Source organism: Carcharodon carcharias, chromosome 1 (assembly GCF_017639515.1).
Source record: "Carcharodon carcharias isolate sCarCar2 chromosome 1, sCarCar2.pri, whole genome shotgun sequence".
Taxonomy (NCBI): Eukaryota; Metazoa; Chordata; class Chondrichthyes; order Lamniformes; family Lamnidae; genus Carcharodon; species Carcharodon carcharias.
Genome location: NC_054467.1, coordinates 11,595,594 through 11,622,492, shown reverse-complemented (window position 1 = coordinate 11,622,492; position 26,899 = coordinate 11,595,594). Strand labels below are relative to the sequence as shown.

At 41.5% G+C, this 26,899-nt stretch overlaps 1 protein-coding gene across 1 annotated transcript in view; it reads left to right on the top strand.

Moving 5' to 3' along the window:
* LOC121277357 (serine-rich coiled-coil domain-containing protein 1-like) overlaps window positions 1-26,899 on the top strand; it is an 898,837-nt gene that overhangs the window by 325,079 nt on the left and 546,859 nt on the right. Inside the window, exon 5 of the mRNA XM_041186774.1 lies at window positions 18,415-18,526. Within this exon, the coding sequence (XP_041042708.1) occupies window positions 18,415-18,526 (112 nt within the window). The remainder of the gene's footprint in view (window positions 1-18,414; window positions 18,527-26,899) is intronic.

The window sequence follows — 26,899 nt, the reverse complement described above, 5'->3', positions numbered from 1 at the left end:
CCATGACTGCTGAATTGCACGAACAATTTTAACACTGGTGTGAAGCCAAAAATAATTTTGTACCAAAGCTAAGCTAGGCGTACATCTGCCTCCTTAGTTGTAGAAGTTCCTCAGTCTCTGTGCTGGTGCGTTTAGAGTAATCATGTGAATCTCTACTGGTGCACTCCATTTGTGTTTGAGACTGGATGCACATTTTGTTCTGTTGAGATACAATTTTGCATCGTATTGCACAGAGGTGTGTGATGTGAGGCATATGTTGTTATCATAAAGCAACCTAAGATAGCAGGATTCATAATTGTTACGTTCCTCCAAGATTTAAAAAAAGGCAGCAGAAGAGAACATAACTATGTATATACATCAGAATTTATGTATAGCTTAGATAAATGAAATAGGGACTAAAGATATGCAAACATAATACATATGGGATTTGGCCTTTCGCTTACGTGGAGGACAGATAACAATTGGACTTACAGGGGACAAATGGGTTGTTTTCATGATAGAGCTGGAACCCATCTTTGCACACTTTTTTATATTTATTTACACAGCCACACGTTATAAGCATCCGCCTCCTAACTCCGCTGCACAGTTTGTGTTTGTCTATTTATAGGGGCTCAAGTGAATCTTCAGTTAACATGCACCGCCTGCAAACAATTAAATGCGATTAATATACAATTAACAGTAATCTCTGATTCTCTATATAATTAACCCTTTCCATTCTTTACATCTGACTTAATTATGTTTGTAATTTAATGGAAACAAGAATTGTTTAAATTGACTTTTGTAACAGAAACTGAACAGTCAGGCAAAGAGAAAATATTCTCAAATCAAAACCCATCCAAATGGTAACTTTTACCTTTTTCCCTTTTTAAAGTGACTGCTGATTGACATACTTAGATGACAGGAAGGCAGATGCAGAGTAGATGGCCCACTGGAATATTGATTAAGTGCAGTCTGTTCAGTGACTGCTAACTTCACCCTGGTTCGTTTAACTTAAGAGTCTGTGATATGCCCAAGACAATGAGGATAACATGGTACTGTGGGGTACGACAGAGTCCCAAATATATGGTTTTACAACTGTTTGGAATAAGTTATGACATAATCACTGATAGTCAGCTTGCTTTTAGCTTCAAATGTTCTATCAAAGGCTATCCTCCCGGTATGTATGCCTTTTTAGATTGCCTTTATAATTAGCTGCAATTCATGCACAACACTGACAACTTGTTCAATATGTGCTAAACAATTAAAATGACACCCTATTATATACGGTGGCTTTTTCACTTCCAATTAACACAGTTTGTCAATTGAGAGACGGTTTCAATAAATTGTTATGGCACCTCTTTAATAAGCACCTCTTTATAACTTAAGCTGTGAAAACCACTTTGCAAACATATTTCCTCTGAAGACTGGAAATTATACATATTCTTTAAACTTTTAAATAGACAATTAAAGATAAATGGAGTTTGAATGCTGTTTGTAAATTAAACCCTGTTTTTCAGCAGCGGCAGGTTGTTCCTGCTCACTGGGGGGGTGCAGAGTTGCCATGACTTTGGAAAGCCTTATCATTGTAAGATTTTAAGTACAAGAGTCAATTGGAGAGTCCGTGGTCTGGATTTGCTTTAACTGTAACAGCAAACTTAAACCGAAACTCAAGTTTGCCATTCTGTGTCAGAGGCACACCATTTGTCCAAAAAAGCAAAATATTGCAGATGCTGGAAATCTGAAATAAAAACACAAAATGCTAGAAAAATTCAGCAGGTCTGGCAGCATCTGTGGAGAGAGAAACAGAGGTCACATTTCATGTCTACATGACTCTTCATCAGAACTCTGAAAAGTCACACTAGGCTCGAAACATTAATTTTGTTCCCCTCTCCACAGATACTGCCAGACCTGCTGAGTTTTTCCAGCATTTTCTGTTTTTATTACCATTTGCCCATATTCCGTTTCTGGAATATACTTATTAATATACCGAGGGCCAAACATGAGTCCAATACCGGGTGAGGATGTTATGAGATGACTGCCGTCCTGATTTTAATTGTAGTTCCTCACTACCTGGGGAAAAATCCCTAACGTCTGCCCACGATGTTGCAGTCAAAGAAGAAGCAATAGTGATATTGGGTGAGATAAAAATAGATTAAAGGGAGGTACTTTAAAGGCTGGCAGTCCTCAAAGTTTAATAAACTACCCGGTCCAGGCGGGATGCATCCGAGGTTCCTGATGATGGACGGGTGGTAATTATGGAAGCTCTAGTTGGCCACAATCTTCCAATCCTCCCTAGACACAGGGGAAGTGCGGGAAGACTGAAGAATTACAAACATTAAACACCCATTTCAAGAAAAAAGGGGTAAACCTACCAATTAGAGCCGGCTAGGTGGGTGTCAGTGTTGGGGAAATGCTTAGAGACAAACATTGCAGTTCAAAATGAATTAGAACTTAGGAGAAGTATATTTTAATAAACAATAGTCAGCTTGGATATGGTAAAGGCAAATCGTGTTCAACTAACTTGCTTGAATTCTTTGGTGGGATAATGGAGCGAGTTGATAAGGCTAGTGCAGTTGATGTACACATGGATTTTCAAAAAGCGTTTGACAAAATACTGCATAATAGATATGTTAGCAAAATTAAAGCTCATCGGATTAAAGAGGCAATGGGAGTGCACATAAAAAATTGGCAAAAGAATAGAGTTAAACTTCAGACTGAAAGAAGGAACCTTCCTCCATATAGAGAGTGATCAGCACATGGAATGAATTAATGGAGGTTAAAACCTTGGACTAATTTAGGAAGCAATTAAATGTTGCAGTGGTGGCAAGGGAAACTGTAAGGTGACTTGATTGCAGAATCAAAAAGGGCTGAATGGCCTTTGTCATCCATAATAATTATGACATTTCTCAAATAAATATGCTGATTTAAGCATGGAACATTTTCTAATGGCGGAGAGGATTTGTTGGCAATAAGCTTTCAGTATAGTTGAAAGGGGCATGCAAGGGTGAGGTGGTTTGAATTAACCGTTTTTTTCTCCTTCCTTTACCCCAGCCTTGTTTCTGATGTGATTGGAATAATATTATATGTAATTGAGATTAATTTAAATTTGCTTTCTGTTGAAATGAATTTGTCGTCCACTTAGGTGTCAGTCTTGGCTCAGTGGTATCACTCTCAAATTTGAATCAAAAGTTTGTGGGTTCAAACCCCAATATCACAGATTTAAGCACATAATTCAAGCTGACTTACACCATATTATTCATTGTTTTGAGGGAATGCTGCACTGAATGAGTTGCAGCCTTTCAGATGAGATGTTAAGCTGAGGCCCTGTCTCCCATCTCAGGTGGACAAGAGAATACATTGCTCCATGGAGAGTTTTTGTGTAGTCCTCACCATCAGTTAGCCAGCATTAATTAAATTATTTTAGTGTGAGTCATTTGGATCATTGCTGCTGTAAAGGAAATTTCATTTTTTTCCTAATATTACTGTGGGATACTGAAGCAGGCTTGAGGGGGCAGTGTGTGTGTGTGTTGTGTGTCTGACTAATTTAATTAAACTGAAGACAGCCAGACTGCAAGGTTTAAATCATCAAAGGAGTTAGGTATAAACGCAGGCATTTTGAAATGGAGATGGGAGAGCCAAGATGAGATCCCAGTCGATACAATATGAATAGGAATTTGCATTAGGAGATAAGTGAGGAGTGAATTGTTAGCTATTTGAATTTTGAAAGAGCCATAACAGGAAGTTTTACAACTAGAAAAATCATAAATAAATAAGGCAAAGTTATTAAGTTTATTTTTTTCCAAAAGCGCTGGCCATAATGACAGCATGAAAAATGTTTATATTCTGGGAAAAGTAACATCCAAAGAAAGGTTAGAATAATGGGTTTTAAAGATCAAAAGGGAGAAAATATATTTAAAGAAAAATTGAAAGCTGTATGAAGTGAGTGGCTATGTGAGATCTTGAAAGGTTTGGCTGTGCGAAGACACGCTAATGAAAAGCAGCCTCAGGCCATCCCAGAGAAGTGCTTGCTTGTTCCAGAAAGCAAGGTTTTGTTAAAAGCCTTGGAATTCCATTGTCGCATGAGAGGGAGAGAGACGCTGTGAATTACTTCCCTTATTGCAACAGTGGGTGCCTTTGTGGTAATATTACTGGGTGTTTTATAGATTAAGAACCTATTTGGACTGTTGCCGGGAAAATGATCTTTTTTTGGGAGTCTAGCTAGGTAGAAATCTTTTTGGAAGTGTTGTGAGACTAAATTTAACTGTGTAGCTGTAATCTTGTGTGTTTAAGTTTACTTTTCTTTTGCTAATAAATGTTTTAATTTAATATTTTAAATCTAAAAAAGTGGTAGTGGAATCTTTACTTCTGACCTCACTGCACATACCTTTTCGTAATAAAATACAAATTGCAAATAGTTGTGAGAGCTTGGCCATGTTTCCTTTTGGGATTTGGTCAGCTTGGCAATTACCACTTCCCATATCACAACACTGCTTATGAAACCTTGCTGTGCATAAATAAGCTGCTGTGCCTCCCTGCATTACTGCAGTGACTGCACTTCTAAAAGTATTTTGGCTATGGAGTGCTTCAGAGTTCTTGAAAGACTTAGGTAGATGTAAGCCTTTTTTATGCGACAAGCACACTTCCAACCTAAAAAGGTGTTTGAAGCCTGGGAAAAGACTGAGGTGCTTATCAAAACTGAAGCATCAAAAACAAAATCATTTTTCTACATTTTAAATTGCAAGCCATGTTCTCAGTGAATGGTTTAGTGATGTCCACAAATGAATACATCCAAATGTATCCTCTTCAACTCAAGCGTACTTCTTTATAAAAGAGGGATATAAAATGCTGACAGTATAAGTTATTGGGAATTTGAAACAGTTATTTTTAAAAGGAGACATCCATTTCTCATGTCTTCAGTGTGGCAATTTACAGGTACTTGAAGTGTTTCATCCTTATGGTGCATGGCTATTTACAAGTTTAGAATTTATTCACATAAAATGTCTCTGCTATAAGTTATTAAATGCTGGTCAGCAAATCAGACAGTAGGCTTTTACTTAAATATTTAAAAGTAAAAATATAATAAATCCGCAAAGCCCACCTTGCTTGTAGCATCATGATGTTTGTTCAGAGGGAGGCCATTTGACCCATTATAGTGGTGCTAGCTCTTTACTGGAGCAATCTAAAACTAATACACAGAATGGGAGAACAGCGAGGACAAAAACCAAGAAAGATTGACGTAAATTTATATTTAACTTGTTTCCCTTAAGCTATGTCACAGGAGCCAGTTATTTTTATGTATCGGAAATCATAAGAAGAAATGTTCTGTGTATTCAGTACCTGATAATTTTGGGGGATGGGGGCGGGTGAGTAAATTTGAGAAATGAGAACCATTTCCTCAGTTAACCTGTTGTCATTTTGATAACTTCCTTGCTTCACTTGCATGAACGGTTTGTTCCATATTTTTGGAGGTAGCACAGCTCACTAATCGACAGATAAACCTGCAGTGTTTGACTTGATGATCCTTAATCCTTTGTGATTGCCAATACAAATCAAGATCACAAAGCATATTGACAGCTCATATCTGTACTGAAAACCAGAGCAAGTGAAACCTTGGCATTAATATAACACATATAAAACATATATGGACTATGTCTATGATGCAGAGAGTAATTTAAAGACTGCAATCTAATTTATCGAGTCAAATGATTGTCATAATCTGTTGAAGCTTGGTGTATATGACTTAAGATGTTACCCGAATCTCCTTCATTGGAACATATTGCAAGGCAATTATCTGATCATTCATTACAGTACCTTTGTAATTCTAGTTTGATGACACTTTATGGTGTTATATTAGCCCATTAATATTACAGAACAGCTACCTAGGGAAGTAACTCCTTTCTCTTGCTGACAAGTTTATCCGCCTTATAAATTTTCTCTTTAATTTGTTCACACAAGGTGGCCAGCCCAGACAAGCTGTCTTTTTATTTTCCACATCTGGTTTCTCTCACAATGGGGTAGTTGGTCAAATCCTTAAACTGCTACAGTCCTTCTGCTTATAGTGCTAAATGTGGAATTGCAGGAATTTGACCCAGAGACAAAAATGATGGAATGTCCAAGTGAGGATGGTGTGTGACTGGGAAGGGCGAGCAGTGTTTCCAAGATCTTGCTGTTTTTAACATTCTTGGTGGTAGAGGTTATGTGGCTGTCACAGTAAGGTTGTCAGTTGCATCCTGTTGCTAAGACGTACTGCAGTGCACAGGGTGGTGATAGTGGAGAGAGTGGGTAATTGAGAACAGTGACAAGGGGACTGATTGAGTATACTGCCCCCCCCCCCCCCGCTGCCGCCCGCCCGCCCCCCACCCCCTGGATGATGTTGACCTTCACGAGGGTTGTTGCAGTTGCACCCATCCAGGCATGTATTGGGTGTTGTGTCACACTCCTGATTGAACCTTGTAGATGGTAGAGAGGGGTCAGGAGAGAGCCACTCATCATGGAGTATGCAGTCACTATCCAGCTTTTGTAGCCATAGCATTAATGTAGATAGTCTAGTTATGTTTCAGTTGGCGGTGTCCTCCTAGCTCGGTAGTATATGAGTCAGTGATGGTGCTGCAGTTGAAATTCAGGAGGGTTAGGGAGGAAATTTGACCTTTTCTTGTTGGTGTTATTCAACATTGTTTTAGTTCGGATAACCAGGAGGTGAGGGATACAGCCTAATTTTTAGGCACTCCGTTAGCTTTTATTTACAGCGTGCGTTGGAAGGATTTGATATTCAACCTGTTTGGCCGTGTTATGAATGCCTCCTCCTTGACTATCAAATCCTGGGATGGGATTCGAACCTAGAGCTCCTGGCTTAAGGGCAGGGATGCCATACACATTGCACCACTAGACCTACAAATGCAAGTACCTTTCCCTATAAATAGAAGTTAGCTGATCAATCAACCTGCATGGGGCATCGTCAAATTTTTAGTGTACTTCTTTTCTGAATTCTAGTGCACTGTTTATGTTCATTTTTGCTGAAGTTTAAAGGGATACTTCTTGTCATCCAATGTCTCATGATTCACTGCTCTTAATCAGATAGCAGAGAGCTAGTTTTTTTTTAAAACAATGCTCCTGCTTCTCTGACCTAACATTGTGCCTTTGAAAAACAAGCTTTGCTGTACCAGTTGTGTTTTTTTTCCACTTCACAAATAAGTCTTTTTGTTAAATCAAATTTTATTGATTTCCATGAATTAAGCACATGCAGTGCATTCTGGTCGCCCCTTTGAATGACATAGACAATTAACTGTGAATTCCAATCAGCTTCTGTATTGATCCCATGCCTTTGAGGAAGCTAGGTTCAAATTGTCAAATTTATGTCACCTAGGGATCCTTAAAGTTCTCCGAGAGAAGAAACATTTTTATTCAGGGAAAGATTTTTTTATCATGGCTCCTGGTACGATTGCTACAGGAGGCAATCCTGATCATAAACAACCTGGATAATGATGGCACCAAATACTCCTCCTTGGAGGTGCTTGGCAAAATCCAGTCCCACCTGCAACGTCTGGTTACAGTGAAGGGAAATGGGGTTTGCACCATTTTGCACTCCAGCAGTAGGTAGACACAACGAGGACCTCCTCCTCATGTTGCAGTTTGTTTTGTGAGCGGCTGGGCAGGCACACACGCTTGGTGTGTGCGCAGTTCCTTAGTATAAATGGGGTTGGTTCCCGCAGGAACAGAACTTCAGCTTTATGAAACCAGTTTCAGTGGAAGTGGTGCAATTCTCCAATCCCCATTTGATGCACTGAAGCAGTAGTTGCAACATGTAATAAAGAATGAGGCAGAAAAAAGTGCATTTAATTTGAACTGAACAAAGTTGCAATTTGCAATATAACAAAAATTGAGACTCCTAACATGGACGGTTAAGCAAGCCGGAAAGCTTCAAAGCATTTTGTGATTGAATCTAGTAGTCTGTGCCAAATAAGATTACTTAAAGGTGGCCTTCATTTAACTTAATTAAGTCAGGATTAGCTAAATTTGAGCATTAACTCTTTCAGTGGCAGTTTTGATCTAATAGATAGCTATCAGTGGCAGATCTGTTTGTCTTAGAACTGTCTTTGTTGGCTTTTTCTAAATTAATTACTCAATTCCCTGTCTGAACTGCAAGCGTTTAATACCAAAAATGTTATGTGGCTTGAAATGTTTGGGAAGAAGTAATATAGTCACATTGTGTTACAAACCAGTCAATACATTCTTATCAAGCACGTTTACAGTGTGACCACACAAGGCAACCAGGGCAATTCTTCACCATAATGACTGAAACTAAAATGAAACAGTTACACATAAAGATCAGCTATAGCTGCCTGGCAATATGTCACCATCACAATAAAACAGTGGACAGGAAAAGACCAACTGGTCCATCAAGGCTGTTCCATATGGAACATGGAACAACAACCCTCTGCACAACCCTACCCATCACTAACCAGCCACTTGATACCTAGCAAGAGAACAAAGGAAAAAGTAACTGTAGGCCAATTTAGGGGAAAGAAAATCTTGGTGAAATTCCTATCTGGCCTTCAGTGGGAATCAACTAGTTTCCAGAAGACCAGAGTAGTTAAGGGTCACATCCTCAATATCCCACCGAGCTTTCTGTATGTATTGACAAGTGCCACATAGTCACTTGCTCACCTTCTTTCTTAATCTTTGCAGTAAATCTGGACTCACCACACAAACTGCCAGTTTGTTTGATGGGGTTTGCCTAGACTCTGAAAAGAAAAGTCTCCTGAAGTCTAACTTAATTCAGGACTTTCCTAACCTACTTAAACTAGAAATGACCAGGATCTAAACAGGGAAAGAACCTGCTCATTGCCAGTTGCTCACCTGTCCAATTTTGGCCCGTTAAAATTAATGCCAATGTTTCCTGTCTCATTAAAGTTTGATTTTTAATAAAAGTAATAAAGATTAAAGACTTAGAAAACTTAGTGACACCTAACTTTGAGCTTCGATCCGTTTCTTTTCTTGCGATTTGTTCATCCCTACTTTGGATTATTGCTGGGGTACATTTAAAGCAACCCTCAATGTTTCAGTTTATCATCCTCTTGGAGCCTGGACAATGAGCATTGAGGCTTCATATCAGAGTGGTTGATCAAATTTTCATGTAAACTAAAGCGGAAAACAATTACTTCTCACAAATCCACCTAACCTCAAGCTGGTAACTTGCACCCAACCCCTCACCACGTGGAATTTTTTCGTCCATTTGTTTAAAAAATCTGACTCTCTTTAAAAGGGGCTCAATCAGCAGTGGAGACCTTGGCTGATATTCTGTGCCCCATCCTTCCCTGGCTTGGTGATACAAAAGTCAATCGTGGTGCCTTATTTGCCATCCTTTCAGAGATCAGATAACTCAGTATAAATCAGCTTATATCTGCTTCCTTTTGTCTAACTCGCACCAAATTATGTTCACCTATTACCTACGTGGGTGGGCCAATTAAGGACCGCCCAGTGTGATGCGCACCCAGAAGTGCTGAGCTCAACCTGTGAGGGAGGGGGCATTGCCTGAGTCGGGGTCTGCGCTCTTCCGCGCATGTGCATGAAAGAGTGCAGAAATCTCCCTGAGGCACAGAGCTGCCTCAGGGAGATTAGTTTAAGTTTAAAAAATTTTAATAAATGGGGGGAAAAAAAAATTTTTTAGGACATGTCCCCCCTCATGTGAAACTGTCACATGAACTGGGACAAGCCTATGAATTTTATTTAAAATTTTTTCAAACCTTTAAAAACCTTCACGAAACCTCATCCCGCCCTTGGATGAGGTTCCATGAAAAATGCAAAGGCCGCCTGGGTGCTAACCTTAAGGTTGGGTGGGCAGCACAGTTTATTGTTTTGATTAATAGGTAACTGGCCTTAATAGGCCTTTGACAGTTTGGCGAGCGTGCAGCTGACTCAGGTGTGTGCCTGCCAGGCTGAAAATCTGAATGATGTATGGCAATGTCGGGACGCATGCCCGACATCACCGTGCGTCACTTTACACCTCGGCAAGTGGGCCCAGGCCCTGCTCGCCGACCCGAAGATTCTGCCTACTGTTTATAATGTTGGGAAAGTGGTAGCCAATTTGAGAAAAACAAGCAGCAATGTGATAAGTAATGAACAATTTTTTTTTTAATGATGATGATTGAGGGTTACATGTTGGTCATCTTACCAGGGGAACTCACCTGCTCTTCTTTGAACCAAACCATGGGATTCTTTGACGGTGAAGAGTCCTTGGGTTAATGTCTCAGCCAAAAGACGACAACTCTGAATTAATTGAGAATATCAGCCTCGACCATTTGGCCATGTCCTGGATTGGGACTTGAACCCATGGCTTTCCACACCTACGTAAATACAAACATTTGGAATCTACATTGGTGGGGGGAGGTGGGTGGGCGTGGAGGAGGGAGGGAGTTTATTGTTTTTTCCAGCAATTCTACTAATGTCCTGGTAACAGATACCTGTGGAAATTCAGGGCCAAGAAATCTCACTGCTAGAGAGATTACAATAGTAATTGAAAATGTCTTGCAGCAACTTAACCAAAATATGAGTTGCTGTTCGGTGGGAATCGGCTAGTGCACAGGAGGGATGAAAATCTGCTGATTATACCTACTGGCCAAAGGTTGTACTGTTCCCACCACACTTCATTTTACCTTCTCTGAATTGGAGTTGAAAGTTGGTTGATGCTCCTGATGCTGGTAGGCAAGGCCCCAATGATCAAGTAAAATTCACAGAACAGCGACCTCATTATCCTGCTCTTGTGTGACTTTTACAAAGGTTTTGGTGGAGCGGGGCAGGAAGGTTTGAGGTGATTGATGCAGTATCAAATCTACCACAGAAACAAGCAGGATGCAGCCAAATGACCAGAAAAGGTCAAGTTAAATCGGTTGTTTTTTTTTCTCAGTTCTCATTGGGCCCTAGTAGGATTATTTTGACCTGACTCCTTCAGCACCTTATGGAACACCTGTCCCCTCATTCCCAGTACTTAGCTTCTGCAGAGGGCTATTTTCTTGGATTTTGGTAGCTGGCTCCCAACCCCAATTCCCACCTGCTTCCATCAGCTCAAGGAGGGCACCAAGCTTTGGTTGCACCAACTGTTCTCGGCCCTCCAAGCACTAATCCAGCCCTTAGGTTAAAATCTTCCCCCAGTGTCTCTAATTGCTGTTTTCTGATGTATGCTTTTTGATGTATGCTTCTCGCACTTAGTCATATTGTCTTGGATATAAGGACATTGACACCCGAGGAGGTAGCCTTGTTTTCAGTGTGTGTCATTAGATTATAATTTTCTAAAGGAAATTCATCTCATGCTTAGAAAAACTGCATCTAATGTAAAAGAAATGTATCTATAATAATATTTGCTAATGTAGCATATTCCGCCTCGAGCATTCCATTTTACCAAAAGTTAAGCAAATTGGAGTATTATACATTCTTTTAGATTGGTTTTATTTAAATCAAGTGTTGGCAGTATGATTTCATTAACTATTCAATCTTGCTTCTAATTATGAGCGCAATAAGAGTCCAGTTATTTTACAAATATATAATTTCTTTTGGTGAATTTTGTGGTCATTATGTTGAGTAATTACCAAGCATTCCAGGCTCAAGTCTTACACATATTAGTTATGTGCTAAAGCTCCCAATACACTTGCTGTGCCTTAAACTCAAATCAGTTACCCCTTGCCATTTTCATTACCCGTGCAGACCATCTTTATGCTTTTAGCACAAATGAGCAATTTAGTGCTGTGCTATATAGCCAGTTTTCTTTCTCTGTGAATTTGCACCCAATAGGATGGTGGGAAGACTTAAATGTATTTTTTTCAGGGCTTAAAGCAAAGTCAAAAAGATTCCACCACTGTAACAAAAGCAGCTTCCATTTATATAATGCCTTCAACAAATTAAGCCAAGGAGCGTCGCAGGGGCATTATGGACAAGATTTGATACTGAGCCACAGAAGAAGATATGTAGGCAGGTGACCCAATAGCTTGGTCAAAGAGGTAAATTTTAAAGATTATTTTCAGTGAGGAGAAAGAGTGCTGGGGAGATGGGAGAGGTTTTAGGTTTAGGGAATTCCAGAGCTACAGATCTAGACAGCTGAAGGCTTGGCGGCCAGAGGTGGGATGATTGACGTTTTGAATGCACAGGAGTCCAGAGTTTGAGACACGTAGTGTTCCTAGAAACTGCCATTACCATTGTTCTCGATTGTTCCATTTTGATGTAATGATCCTTTATGCCCATCAGTTGAAGGAAGACCAGTTAGATTGGGATTTCACCCCGTTTCAACAATGAAAAGACATCAGTGTTTGAAAAACAGCTGTCTTCCACAATTTAGCTGTATGGAAACCTCCGAGACCTTACATCCTGTGAAGTGGATGCTCTGACTTTCATGGTCAAGTTCCCAATAAGCACTATCGCCATCTGCACTAGGTACTGAGGATGGATATTTTCTGGCGTCGGGCGTCATGGTGAGTGTGAGCAGACAATATGGCGAGAAGGCCAAAAATTTGTTTACAACATTGTGAAACAAGGTTGCAATTGTCTGCTCCACCCGTCAATGGCAGGTCGTGTTTCCCACCGCTGCAAGTCAAGAAATTCACTGTAATACATCTGCATATCATTATAAGCCCACTCGCTGGAAACATCTCCCTTGCTGAATCATCCGGGCACATCATGCCAACATGTTTCACAACTGTACATAAGCGACATGCACCTGGTGAGCTGCACTTGACTCGGAACTTCGAGGTTTGTTTGTCTACCTTGCTTCAGGCAGCACTCATGGTCATCAGCGCCAGGCTTCACAGGCAGCACCACATCACTTTTACAGGAGCTCACGGGCAGATCTCTACCCACCAGACCAGCCATAAGGCAGGGGTGGCTTTTCAATGGCTGCAGGGCTAGGGCTTGCTTGGGAAAAGGGGAGAAGTGGCCTCAGGCAAGAGAAGAGGCCTCAGGGCAAGGGCTATACTGGGGAAGGGGGTATCCCAGGGTGTGTTTGGGGACACATGTTGATCTGTGCAAGTGGCCTCAAGATGGTGAGAGCTGAGGAGGCAGCCTCCAGAGGAGATGAGGCCAGATGGAGATGTGAGGGTGTGAGTGAGGGAGTGAGTGGTGATGTCCCTTGAGTTGGCAGTGAGTGAGATGCCCATGAATGTGTGATGGCCTTGTGAGTGAGAGAGTTTAGTGCAATGAGATGATTCCCTTACCCTAATGGCACGGATGAGATCGTTCATCCTCTTTCCGCAATGGATGGCCAACCTCCTCTGTGCAGCATTAGCACTTAGCACTGCCACCCAAGCCAGAGGGATGAAATTGCTGGCACCCTTGTGGCCAGAGCGGGGGTGGAGGACATCTCAGCGGGCCTCTGAAAGGCATTCCGGTGACCGATCACTGAATTCTTCTTGGCTTTAGGGGCCATGTCTTCACTGGAGCTGTGCTGGCCTGCGAGCATTGAGAACTGTGTGGGTGGCTGCAGTTTAGATATGGCACCCGGCTTGAGGAAACGGTGAGGTAACAGCATGGCAAGTGATTCAGAGGCCGCCCGCCAGAGAGACAGCATGTTTCCCGTGGTTGCATAATTAATGAGGCGGGATTGGGATGATGCAGCGTGAAAAGCCACCGTTGCAGCCGGCGGATAAAATGTCCTTTTTCCCCACCCGCGATCACACTTAGAGCGAATCTGGGATGATTCCGCCCTGGGGATACTAACTATCAAAACTTTTATACCTTTGCATGACTCTATGACCATCGGTCCCTTTTGTACACAACAGGGTGCTTTGCAAATGCAAAAAGAAATTGGAAAGCCAATTGGAGCCAATAAAACAAGGTTAACTTGTGCCATCTACATTACCTAACTTTCTTAGGTTTTTAAAAACCTGTACCATGTATCTTTCAAATCTTCTTTTCACTGTGGAGTAGCTTCAGCTCTGTCTGTTCCCATAACTCAAGAGCCCCAAGTCTCCAAGCTATTTTTGCTGCTCTGTCTGTCCTGACTCTCCCTGATACACAAATATGCTTATAAGGTAAGACATCCAAATTTTACAGACACCTGGCCACTGCGCTGCCTGAGGTAAACTAACCCCACACCTAATAATGACGGAAGCCTAGGACAGTGTACATAAACTAATGTTCATTCCAATCACTGTAAAATCCTGTTTTAACAAAGTTAATTCCTTTGTTGCTGACACAAGTAGATGGATCTAGCTCAAGTACGTCCAATACTTTGGGCTGGATTTTACGGTACCCTCCCTGTGCTTGTTTTCGGTGGGGGGTGGGGGGAAAACATGTAATATACGTCGGGTGGCAAGCCCATAACACTGCTGCCACCAGCAGAGGTGGCGGCACAGCAGTAAACAGTCGGGAGGGAGATGCCCTCGGAGTCCTCAACATCGATTCTGGACCCCATGAAGTCTCATGGCATCAGGTCAAACATGGGCAAGGAAACCTCCTGCTGATTAGCATGTATCGCACCTCCTCCCGCCAGCCCTTGGCTGATGAATCAGTGCTGCTCCATGTTGAACTTGGAGGAAGCAGTGAGAGCAGCAAGGGCGCGGAATGTACTCTGGGTGGGGGACTTAAATGTCCATCACCGAGAGTGGCTCAGTAGCACGGTTACTGACCAAGCTGGCCAAGTCCTAAAAGACATAGCTGCTAGACTGGGTCTGCGGTAGGTGGTGAGGGAACCAATAAGAAGGAAAAACATACTTAACCTCATTCTCACCAACCTGCCTGCTGTAGACGAATCTGTCGATGACAGTATCGGTAGGAGTGACTACTACACAGTCGTTGTGGAGACGAAGCCTCGCCTTCACATTGAGAGTACTCTCCAACGTGTTGTGTGGCACTACCACCATGCTAAATGGGATTGATTTCAAACAGATCTAGCAACTCAAGACTCATGAGGTGCTGTGGACCATCAGCAGCAGTAGCAGAATTGTATTTGAACACAATCTGTAACCTCATGGCCCGTCATATCCCCCACTCTACTATTACCATCAAGCCAGGAGATCAACCCTGGTTCAATGAAGAGTGCAGGAGGGCATGCCAGGAGCAGCACCAGGCACACCTAAAAATGAGGTGTCAACCTGGTGAAGCTACAACATAAGACTACTTGTGTACCAAACAGCATAAGCAGCAAGTAATAGACAGAACTAAGTGATCCCACAACCAACAGATCAGGTCTAAGCTCTGCCATATCAGGTCATGAATGGTGGTGGACAATTAAACAACTCGTTGGAGGAGGAGGCTCCACAAATATCCGCATCCTCAGTGATGGGGGAGCCCAGCACATCAGTGCAAATGATAAGGCTGAAGCATTTGCTACAATCTTCAGCCAGAATTGCCGAGTGGATGATCCATCACAGCCTCCTCTGGAGGTCCCCAACATCATAGATGCCAGTCTTTAGCCAATTCGATTCACTCCACGTGATATCAGAAATGGTTGAAGGCACTGGATACTGCAAAGGCTATGGGCCCTGACAATATTCCAGCAATAGTACTGAAGACTTGTGCTCCAGAACTTGCCCTGCCCCTAGCTAAGCTGTTCCAGTACAGCTACAACACTGGTATCTACCCGGCTATGTGGAAAATTGCCCAGATATGTCCTGTACACAAAAAGCAGGACAAATCCAACCCGGCCAATTACCGCCCCATCAGTCTACTCTCGATCATCAGTAAAGTAACGGAAGGGATCATCAACAGTGCTATCAAGCACCACTTGTTTTACAATAGCCTGCTCACTGACATCCAGTTTGGGTTCTGCCAGGGCCTCTCAGCTCCTGACCTCATCACAGCCTTGGTTCAAACATGGACAAAAGAGCTGAATGCCCAAGGTGAAGTGAGAGTGACTGCCCTTGTCATCGAGGGCATCAAGAGCCCGAGCAAAACTGGAGTCAATGGGAATTGCGGGGGGAAAACTCTCCACTGTTTGGAATCGTAACCCTCACAAAGGAAGGTGGTTGTGGTTGTTGGAGGTCAGTCATCTCAGCTCCAGTACATCACTGCAGGAGTTCCTCCGGTTAGTGTCCTCAGCCCCACCATCTTTAGCTGTTTCATCAATTACCTTCCTTCCATCATAAGGTCAGAAGTGAGGATGTTCGCTGATAATAGCACAATGTTCAGCACCATCCGTGACTCCTCAGACACTGAAGCAGTCCATGTCCAAATACAGCAAAACCTGGACAATATCCTGGCTTGGGCTGACAAGTTGCATGTAACATTTGTGCCACACAATTGCCAGGCAATTATCATCTCCAACAAGAGAGAAACTAACCATCGTCCCTTGCCATTCAATGGCATTACCATCACTGAATCCCCCATTATCAACACCCTGGAGGTTACCATTGACCAGAAACTAAACTGGACTAGCCATATAAATACTGTGGCTACAAGAACAGGTCAGGGGCTAGGAATCCTGTGATGAGTAAGTCACCTCCTGACTCCCCAAAGCACGTCCACAAGGCATAAGTCAGTGGTGTATTTCTGGTTGCCTGGATGTGTGCAGCTCCCATAACACTCAAAAAGCTGGACATCACCCAGGACAAAGCATCCCACATGATTGGCGCCACCACATCCACAAATATTCAGTCCCTCCACCACTGATGCACAGTGGTAGCAGTATGCACCATTTACAAGATGCAATGCAGGAATTCACCAAGCCTCCTTAGACAGCACCTTCCAAACCCATGACCACTACCATCTAGAAAGACACGGGCAGCAGATACATAGGAACACTACCACCTGGAAGTCCCTGTCCAAGTCACTCACCATCGCTGTTCCTTCATTGTCGCTGGGTCAAAATCCTGAAACATGCTTTATAACAGCATTGTGGGTGTACCTACACCATGTTGACAGCATATATAGGCGTGCACGTGGTGGGCTGCACTTCACTAAGGACTTTAAGGTTTGTTTGCCTACCTTGCTTCGGCCAGCACTCGCAGCCATCGGCACCAGGTTTCACAGACAGCACCACATCACTTTTAGTGGGGCCCACGCGTAGGCCTCTACCAACCAGATCAGCCAAATGTGGGTGGCTTTTCAATGGCTGCAGGGCAAAGTCTTGCTTGGAGAAGGGGGAGAAGTGGCCTCAGGCAAGGGAAGAGGCTGCAGGAAGAATGTTGTAGTGGGGAAGGGGGGTATCCCAGGGTGTTTGGGGGGCACATGTTGATCTGTGCAATTGGCCTCAAGATGGTGAGGGCTGAGGAGGCAGTCTCCAGAGGAAGTTGAGGTCAGATGGACATGTGAGGGTATGTGTGTGAGAATGGGGGTGATGCCTCTTGAGCTGGCAATGAGTGAGATGCCAGTGAATGTGTGATGAGCTTGAGTGTGAGAGTTTAGAGTTGGTGGGTGCTTGGCATGCAAGGCTGCATGAATGAGATCATTCATCCTCTATCTGCATTGGATGGTCAACCTCTTCTGTGCAACATTGGCACTAATCACCACTGCCATCGCCTACCAAGCCAGAGTGGTAATGTAGCCGCCCCTCCTGTGGCCAGAGCAGGGGTAGAGGACCTCACAGCAGGGCCTCCATAACATCCAAAAGGCACTTAAGGGCTGCAGTCTTTTTGCCTTTCAGGGCCATGTCTTCTTTGCTGCAGTCCTGGGCTGGAAGCACTGAGTGTGGCTGTACTTTAAATGTGGTGCCTGGTGCGATGAAGCGGCGAGATGATGGCATGTGGAGGGTGAATGAGAGCCTGCCCATCGTGGAAATGGCATGCTTTCCAGGAATGCATAAGTGAGCAGCAGGTTTGGGGCAACATGGCGTGAAAACCCGCCATACCGCACTTAGTGCAAATCTGGGATGAGTTCCGCCATTGGTCTTCTCAACATTGAAGCTGAAACACCATTTCACATTCACTGTTTTAATTAGAGTGGAGCTGACCTTTGTGACCACTTCTTACTATGTTTTATAATGCTGCCAGTGCCTGTTTGCATAATAATGTTATGGTTCATGCATAATACCATTTTAATAGTTAGTATACAAAATCATTGTACCCTGAATAATCGTGACATGGTACTAGCTGGTGACTGCTTATTTGAAAGGCAGTGGATGTAGGTTGTAATAGGAATTAAGTTAAAATAACAGGGAGAGACCTTTTGGTTATCGCAGAGGCTCACCTGATATGTATCACACAAACAGCTGGAAAAAAATAGGCTTCGATGTGGTTTTCATCTTTTAAGTAATTAAAAGAAGGGAAGATTTGGTGATGAGAAGTATTAACTTTGAATTTAGAAAGTGGTTCTGTTGTGGAGTAGCTTTTATTTGCGAGTGCTAATTCTCACATTGTATGCACCTTACTTTACAACAAAATAATGGATACAAAAACAGAAAATGCTGGAAGTATATAATCAGCATCCAAAAGAGGAAGGTTAACGTTTTGTGTGACCCTTCATCAGAGCTGCGTGCCTGAAGAAAAATAATTACTGATGCTTCAATTATCTTTTCAGTGTGCCGTGAAGACTCAAACCACTCCATTAAATCGTGTGTGGAGATTCTACACGTACCAGCTGAACTCAAGATGAAGTTTGAAGCACCAAAAGTCCCAGAGACTCCGAAAGAGTGAGTTACTAATCACACAGCATATTACTTGTTCTGGGTTACCAGCATTGATTCTGGTTACTTTAATTAAGTCGACTGCAGAGTTATTGAGCAGTCGAATGAGGTATGTTTATGAGAATACTAAAATGGGACACAAGGGAGCTGTGATTTGCTGTGGTAACTAGCAACCAGAAATGTCTTGTGTTCATTGGCCCCTTATTTAGGTTGTCTACCTCAAAGTTGACAGTAGTCTGCAACATTTACATGGTCTAAAATATAGCACATGTACCATGCACATTTTAAACTGAATCCACACCTTAAGCTATAAAGACAAGTATTTATGTCAAATAGAAATACATAGAACGTACAGCACAGAAATAAGCTACTTGACCCATTTGGGCCATGAAAGAACTTGTGCTGCACACAAGCTTTCTCCCACCCTACTTCATCTAACCCTATCAACATAACCTCCTCCTATTCCTAAACAATGGCTGATCAATGGCCAGTTAACCTGATTTGGTTGAGGGATACATTTTAGCCAACTCACCTGTTCCTCTTCAAATAGTGTCATGGGACATCGTGTGTCCAGTTGAAAACCGACGGGTGGAAGTTTTGTTTAATATCTCATCCAAAAAGTGCCACCATTGACATTGCAGAAATCCTTCAGTGCTCCACTGGAGTATCAGCCTAGTTAATGTACAAAAGTCATTGGTGGGATGGGGCTTGACTCTATGACCTTCCGACTTGGTGGCAAGAATGCCACTATTGAGCCAAACATAGCCTGAAGGAAGTTATCTCTCTTTGCACATGTGAGTTTTAGGGAGGCACAGATAGGAGCCTGTTGTAGAGAATGTCTTAACTCCACTGTCCTCTCCCCCGAAACATCCACACACACTTTCCTGCTTCAACCTTAGTTGTGTTACTACTTCAACCCAAAGTTTAATTCAAGTTAAGATTGTAGTCAGTGAATTTGCTCACATATGTTAAAATCTGTTTCCACTAGAGATGTTATACAAGGTTAACCTTTCAAGAAGTGCAGACCTGTTGCTTCAACAAATTGGACTCTAGCTCTTATTAACCAACATTTCTGCTTTCTCTCCTGTCTTCATTTCTGAGGGAGCAGCAATTTTTCACAAACATACAGCATTTTGCAAATAAATGCATGCAATTATGTAGGAAAGACAATGTAAATGAAAAGTTAAAGTTCTGCAATTGGTTTTGTTTTATTTATGATATAAGGAGAATGACTTGTTAATGTTCACAACATACAGTCATAAAATAGTAACAACATGGAAAGAGGCTGTCGAGCCCATGTAAGTTTTCTGTAAGAACAATTTAGCTGGATGAACTCCCTCGCATTTTCCAAGTAGCCCTGCAAATGTCTTCCCCTCAGCTGCGTATCCAATTCCCTTTTGAAAGCCACGGATGAACCTCCCTCCCACCACGTTTCAGATCCGAACCACTCGCAGTGTGGAAAGAGATTTTCCTCATGTCACTTTTGGTTCTTTTGCCAATCTTCTTAAATCCGTGTCCTCTTATTCTCGGCCCTTCTGCTAATGGGGACAGTTTCTTGCTGTTTACTCTGACTGGACCCCTCGTGATTTTGAACACCTCTATAAAATCTTGTCTCAACTTTCTCTTCTCCAAAGTGAAAACCCCCAATTTTCTCCATGTAGCTGAGGCAAATGCCTTTTGATCAAAGGAATCGAGAAAGCATTTAAAAAACTAACAAGGCTAGTGTTGCATTTAGGGATAAAGTTGTTTGTTTGCATTTGACTAGAATTATGCAAATAACAGCAATGCTGCATTGAAGAATGGTGGGGAGTTTGCTGTTCCATAATTTGAGGGCAGAATCTGCATCTCTGGTTGTGCAAACAAATCTGTAGCCAAACAAAGAAAAAAATAGAGCAGCACCAGATGGCAATCATGCTGAAAAAAAAACATTTCAAATTAGTTACATTACCAAGAAAATAATCGTCAGCTGGTTTAATTCTGTGTTGTCTTCCAGGAACAAATTAGTTCACTTCCTAATTATTTTCCAATTGGTGCACAAAGATTTGAATTAGCAACACTTAGACACAATTATCGTTGATTTAGAAATTATGCAATTCGTACCCTTAAAGCATTTGTCTGGTGTGTTTTAAAAATGTGGAATAAAAAATCTCCTTAGAAATTGCAATGAACTTTGGGAATAACATTTCTGTACCTGGGTACATTGCAAAATTTGTGGCGTGAGTGGGGATTCCAGATGAACTTTGATTCAACCAGCTGTCTCTTGAAGGGAAACTTGCCCCATGTGAAATTGTTACACTGCTACAGTAGAAGCTTACCTATTGGAGGGGGACCATTTACAAAGGGAATTTTCATCCTCATAGAGTGCCAGGTACAATAACTGATATTTATCATTTCTGAAGTAAATTAAAATATAGTCCTTAAAAATAGGCTGAACTCTTATCACCCTTCTTAATTCTGAAGGTGTGGCAGGTCTTGACCTTAGCTCTAGTTTAAAAAAAAAATCCTGCATTTTTCATGCCTGGCTTCATGATTGAAATTCCTCATTTCTGGTAACATCTTCTACTCTAACTTTCACATTTAATATTCTTTAATATTCTTCCCATAATGGGCTAGTGGAAACAAAACACGATGGCCTAACTCAGGTCTTGTCCAAGTTTAATATCCTTTTGTTAATTTCTTAACTCCTTCAGGACCCAATTCACAGCGTGTGTGTGTGAAATAAAAACCGAAAATGCTGGAAATCCTCAGCAGGTCAGGCAGCATCTGTGCAGAGAGAGAAAAATAAAAGTTTTGGGTCAATGACCCTTCATCAGAATCTGCGCCGTGTGTGGCACGATTGGTTTACTCATTTTTCAAAACTCTTTGTTCTATGTGCTAGTGGAAGAGTCAAGCTTTGGCAGAAGAGTTACACTGTGATGAAACAATACTCTTGCTGATCATTTGATTGCACCTTCCCACAGGGATAATGCAACCATGGAGTTGTTTAGTGGTAACATTAGCGTAAGTTTTTATTGTGTAATGTTTTCACATCCAGCTCAGGAAGCTATATGGTAATAATAATTTTCTTATTCCATTGTAAGTTTATGAAGCTTATCAACACCTAAGGCCTTGCTATTCCAATTAGATTATGCCTGATCTATTGCTATAAATGAAAAAAATAGACAAAGTGCCAGATCTAGCCATCTCCCTTTGATGTTCAATGGCATCACCATCACTGATTCCCCCACCATTAACATCCTGGGGGTTATTATTGATCAGAACTGAACTGGGCTAAATACTGTGGCTACAAGAGCAGGTCAGAGCTGAGTATTCTGCAGCAAGTAACTCATCTCCTGACCCCCAAATTCTGTCCACCATCTACAAAACATAGGTCAGGAGTGTGATGGAATATTTTCCACCTGCCTGAATGAGTGCAGCTCCATCAACACTCAAGAAGCTTGAAACCATCGGGACAAAGCAGCCCGCTTGATTGGCACCCTATGCGCGACCTTAAACATTCACTCCCTCCATTGCACAGTGGCAGCAGTGCCTATTATCTACAAGATGCACTGCGGCAACTCACCAAGGCTCTTTCAACAGCTCCTTCCAAACCTGCCTCCACTACCACCTGGAAAAATAAGGCAGCAGAGGCATGGGAATTCCACCACCTGCAAGTTCCCATCCAAATCACATTCCTGATAAATGGTGGTTCCTTCAGTGTTGCTGGCTGAAAATCCTGTAACTCCATCACTAACGGCGCTGTGGGTGTACCTACGCCACCTGGACTGCTGCGGCTCAAGAAGATGGGGGGCTCACCACCGCCTTCACAAGATGGTCAGGGACGGGCAATAAATGCTGGCCTAGCCAGCGACGCTGGCAACTCATGAACAAACATAAAATAAAAATCTCAATCAGCTTTATTCAGTTTATCTAAAGTAGCTCTTCTTGAAAATAAACACAAGAAAACTAGGCAAAGCTTCTAAAATCTATGTACAATTGCTCTTGATCTATTAGAAGAAATATGTAAATTGTCAGTCACCAAAGAAAGGTTTTATTCATTTTAAGAAGCTGAAAGTGAATTTCTGGCTTGGCTAAAGGCTTAAGATAGTCCGTCAATACCTACTTATGGACGTACTTGCTGTCCCAGCATGTCGCCATTTTTAGGATGGGAGACCATCTAAGAAAGTATGGAATGAGGAAAGATCACTTAAGTCGCTCATCATCTTCTGTTATTTCGCAAGCTCTGCACAACCCAAGTAATATCCTCAGGAAAATATTCTCTCCTGCTCTAAAAGGTAACTTTATTACAACGTAGAAACCCTATTCACATTCGTACATTATACAGACTAGAGCAGCTGCCTTTTCATTGTACTACATAAATGTAATTCCACAGCTTAATGATGATCCATGCCCTCAGTGCATTTGAGAATTCAAAAATTGCAGGAAGGGAAAGAAAGATGGGGGTAATGGGGGCGGTGGAGGTACATTCAAAATACTTCAACACTTATCATTCCTAGTCGAACTAAAAAATAATTACTTCTGAAGTATATTGCAGAGTACATATGTGAAATTAAAGCTTAATTAAAGCATTAAGCATGAAAAGCTGGATAATTGTGGAATATTTTATACCTACGTCAGGATTTTGTGTTTAATTTTATGCTTGAAGGTGCTTTGAGCAGCAGAGTTATTGTTTGGTACATTTAGAATATATCCTTCATGACTGTTTTGGAACCAGCATTCATTTATCTGTTGTATTTTACTTGAGACTGACTGCATCAGCTTTTCTTTGCTGGTTCAGTATGCATACTGTGTTGGCATTGTGTTTTATGTTACAGTATACAGTCGAGAGAAGGTATTCTGGTTCAATCATGCTTGCTTCAATTCTCAGTGGGTACGCCTAGGTATTCCCACCTTTTTACTCCTTCCCCTCCCACCCTGCCAGAGGAAAGAATAAAAGAAAACCAATGATCATAGTCAATTCAGGAACCCCATCAAGAATTATTTTAAAGTCCCTCATGGCACACTAAGGGCCATCGTCATACAGATGCACATTGCAGAGATTATTACTTGGTGATATGTCTTTTACATGGTTTTACCATGCGTGTTTTGCATGGTAGCCCATTACAATTAAAACCTCTCCTTGCAATTTGTGTAATTAATTACTTTTGCTTCTCGGCCTGAAAAATTCAAATGCCCACATTGCTCTTGTGATGCTACATGACTGCCCAGAGCAACAACGATAAAAATTGCTGCGTTGCATTTTGTAAGCAAAATGGCCTGCTTAAAATATTCCAAAGCATATAATTCCTAATTTGGCAGAGGCAAGACTACAGAAAATAAAAATTCAGCCAGATATAGTTAATAAAATTATTGAAAAGCTTCTTAAGTTAATTTAACCTTAATGGAGTAAAGTCCTTGAACATTTGTAGCTTGCATCGTGGTGGTTAAAGCATCAGTATGGTGTTGGGTCAGTGCCATGAAGCTATTAATGTTTGTAATATTTTGGAAGATATTTTTCTCTTAAAATAGAGTTTTAGTCTGCGGGTGTGTCTTAATTGGATTAAAGCCAGCTAGTCTGGGTGCTAGTTTTGAAATGGAAGAGGGATAGCGTGCATTTGCATTTTTTGAATAGAGCATTCAAGAAGTGGGGTGAAAACTTGACACCTATCTAGCAGACACCAAGCCATATGTTTATATTACTAATAAAATTGGCACAATAAATAGGGTTTCATTGTTAAAAGGTAAAGTTCAGAGGGACTGGTGAGACATTGAGAATTTGAATTCAATCTTTGGTGATAGGTATAACTTCAGTAGTTTTCAATGTAAGATCAAAAGGCAGCTGCAAGCCTCCAGCTGGCCCCACAGTGAAAAGAACCTCATTTTGAATTCATAAGGTGAAAACGCTTTGCCTGGTGTTTGGCTAAGTCTATGGGTTGCTGTTGTCTTAATGGAGATTAGTTTGGGAATTTGTTAAAAGTTATGATAGTAGTAATTTGTAGCCATGTGTATATATATTTTTTTAACTTGTGTAAATTAATAAAATGTTTCAATCATTTTAAGGTAAAACCTCAAGAACTGATGGTCTGATTCCCGAATTTAGAGTTGCATCTCCAACCTAACACTTAAAATTATAGGTTATGACAGTTGTTTATAGTTTCCCTCTGGGATTTTTAAATAACCCCGCTTTACCAACTGCATCGGCCAGAACAATCAGATATTGATGTACTGTTAATAACAAATGGTAATGATTGCTGTATTGTCACCATTTGAAATGCTCTCATTCACAACTTTAGATCAAACAGGTGCAGATTTACACTGTGCTATTGCTGCCATTGACTTTGTAACCTCACTGGCAGTGTGGTTCGCAAGATGAGTACTGAACATTAGGATTTGAATATAAATGGATTGAATAGATAATGGAAACAATTTATTCCTGCTCATGGCTATATTTTTGAAACTTAAATTCACAATGTGGCTTTTCAAATCAAGGATCTTTAGGAGTAAAACTTGAGCAACAAGGACAAATGGTTCACCTGTTTTTGAACATATATTAATTTAATTCATTTTTAAAATGTCTTGTCCGGCAAATTTAATACAAGCATGATTATACCCATTTGCACTTTTGCACGAATTGCATTATAAGCAATCAATACTTGTAATAGTTTATAAATTTACCACCCTAGTTTTCACTCATTCTTAATACATTTTAAATGAAGAGGGAAATTGTAATTTTACTTTGCTCTGATTGCAATAACATCGAGGATTGCTGAAAAAAGAGGCATTTTTTGTTGAAGTTTTTCGTCTTGTACTCATCAGGACAGTTTGCAATTGTCTTTCTTGCGAATTATCCTGGTGAGTGCAAGACGAAAAGCTTCGACAAAAAAGTCTTTTTTTTTCAGAATATTCAAGGTCTGTATTACCAAACCACCATACAATAACACTCGTGGCTGCGTTTGTGTGTGTGAAGTACAAAATGTACAGTTTGTCATCCAGCAGAATTGAGGGGAACGTAAAGGGGCAGAGGAGGTAAATGTTTGCAACTGCAGCAAGCTAGAGAAACTGAAGGCAAAGAAAGATGCATTTCTAAATGATGCCAGCAAAGCCCAGATTTGTTATGGACAAATGTGAGAACAGTTTGTTTAAGCTGAGCAATACCTACAAATTACAACTTGTACTTCAGCTGAAGGAAATATTTTTCAGTGTATTATTTTCATTTTGATTGGAATTTTTGATTTAAGATATTATCTACAAATTTAAGCCTCTCAGCATGTCCCAAAGCACTATGACACCCAATGAAGCACTTTTTCCACCGGAGTCACTGTTGTATTGTAGGAAACGTGGTTATCAATTCATGTGCAGCAATGTCCCCCAAACTGCAATACAAGGATGACCAGTTAGTCCGTTGTGTTGGGTGAGGGCTAAATATTGTCTAGGACACTGGGGTAAATTCCAATCTTGTTCTTTGAGTAGTGCAGTGGGATCCTTTACATCCATCTGAGAAGGCTCATCTGAAAGGCAGCACCTCTGACTGTGCAGCACTCCCTCAGGGCTATGCTGTGAGTCTCAATATGGATTGTTTATGCAAGTCTCTGGAGTGAGGCTTGAACTCTCGACCTTCTGCCTTACATACGAATAAGGAGCAGGAATAGGCTACTCGGCCCCTCCTCCATTCAATAAGATCATGGCTGACCTGAATGTAACCTCAACCCCACATTCTTGTCTACTCCCGATTAACCTTTCACCTCCTTGTTAATCAAGAATCTATCTAGCTCTGCCTTAAAAATATTCAAAGATTCTGCTTCCACTGCCTTTTGCGGAGGAAAGTTCCAAAGACTCTCAACCCTCTAGGAGAAAAACTTTCTCCTCACCTCTGTCTTAAATGAGCGACCCCTTATTTTAAAACAGTGACCCCTGGTTCTAGATTCTCCCACAAGAGGAAACATCCTCTCCACATTCACCCTGTTAAGACCCTTCAGGATCTTAAAGGTTTCCATTAAGTCACCTCTTACTCTTCTAAACCCCATTGGATACAAGCCTAACCTGTCTAGCCAATCCTCACAAGGCAACCCACCCATTCCTGGCATTTGTCTAGTAAACCTTCTCTGAACTGCTTCTAATGCATTGACATCTCTCTTTAAATAAGGAGATCAGTACAGTACACTGTACTCCAGCTGTGGTCTTACCAATGTACTGTAGAACTGAAGCATAACCTGCAGGTGAAAATGCCACCAGCAAGCCATGGCTGACACTGGTGGTTTGTTTCTCTGCTATCCTTCTTCTTTAAGGAGCTAAAGCCAGAAGCTGCGGGGTCACCCTGATTATGCTGTAGTGATTGACTAATGCAAATTGGTTTCAATTTGCTGTTGAGCAATCAATTGTTAACTCCTTCCTGGAAGTTAT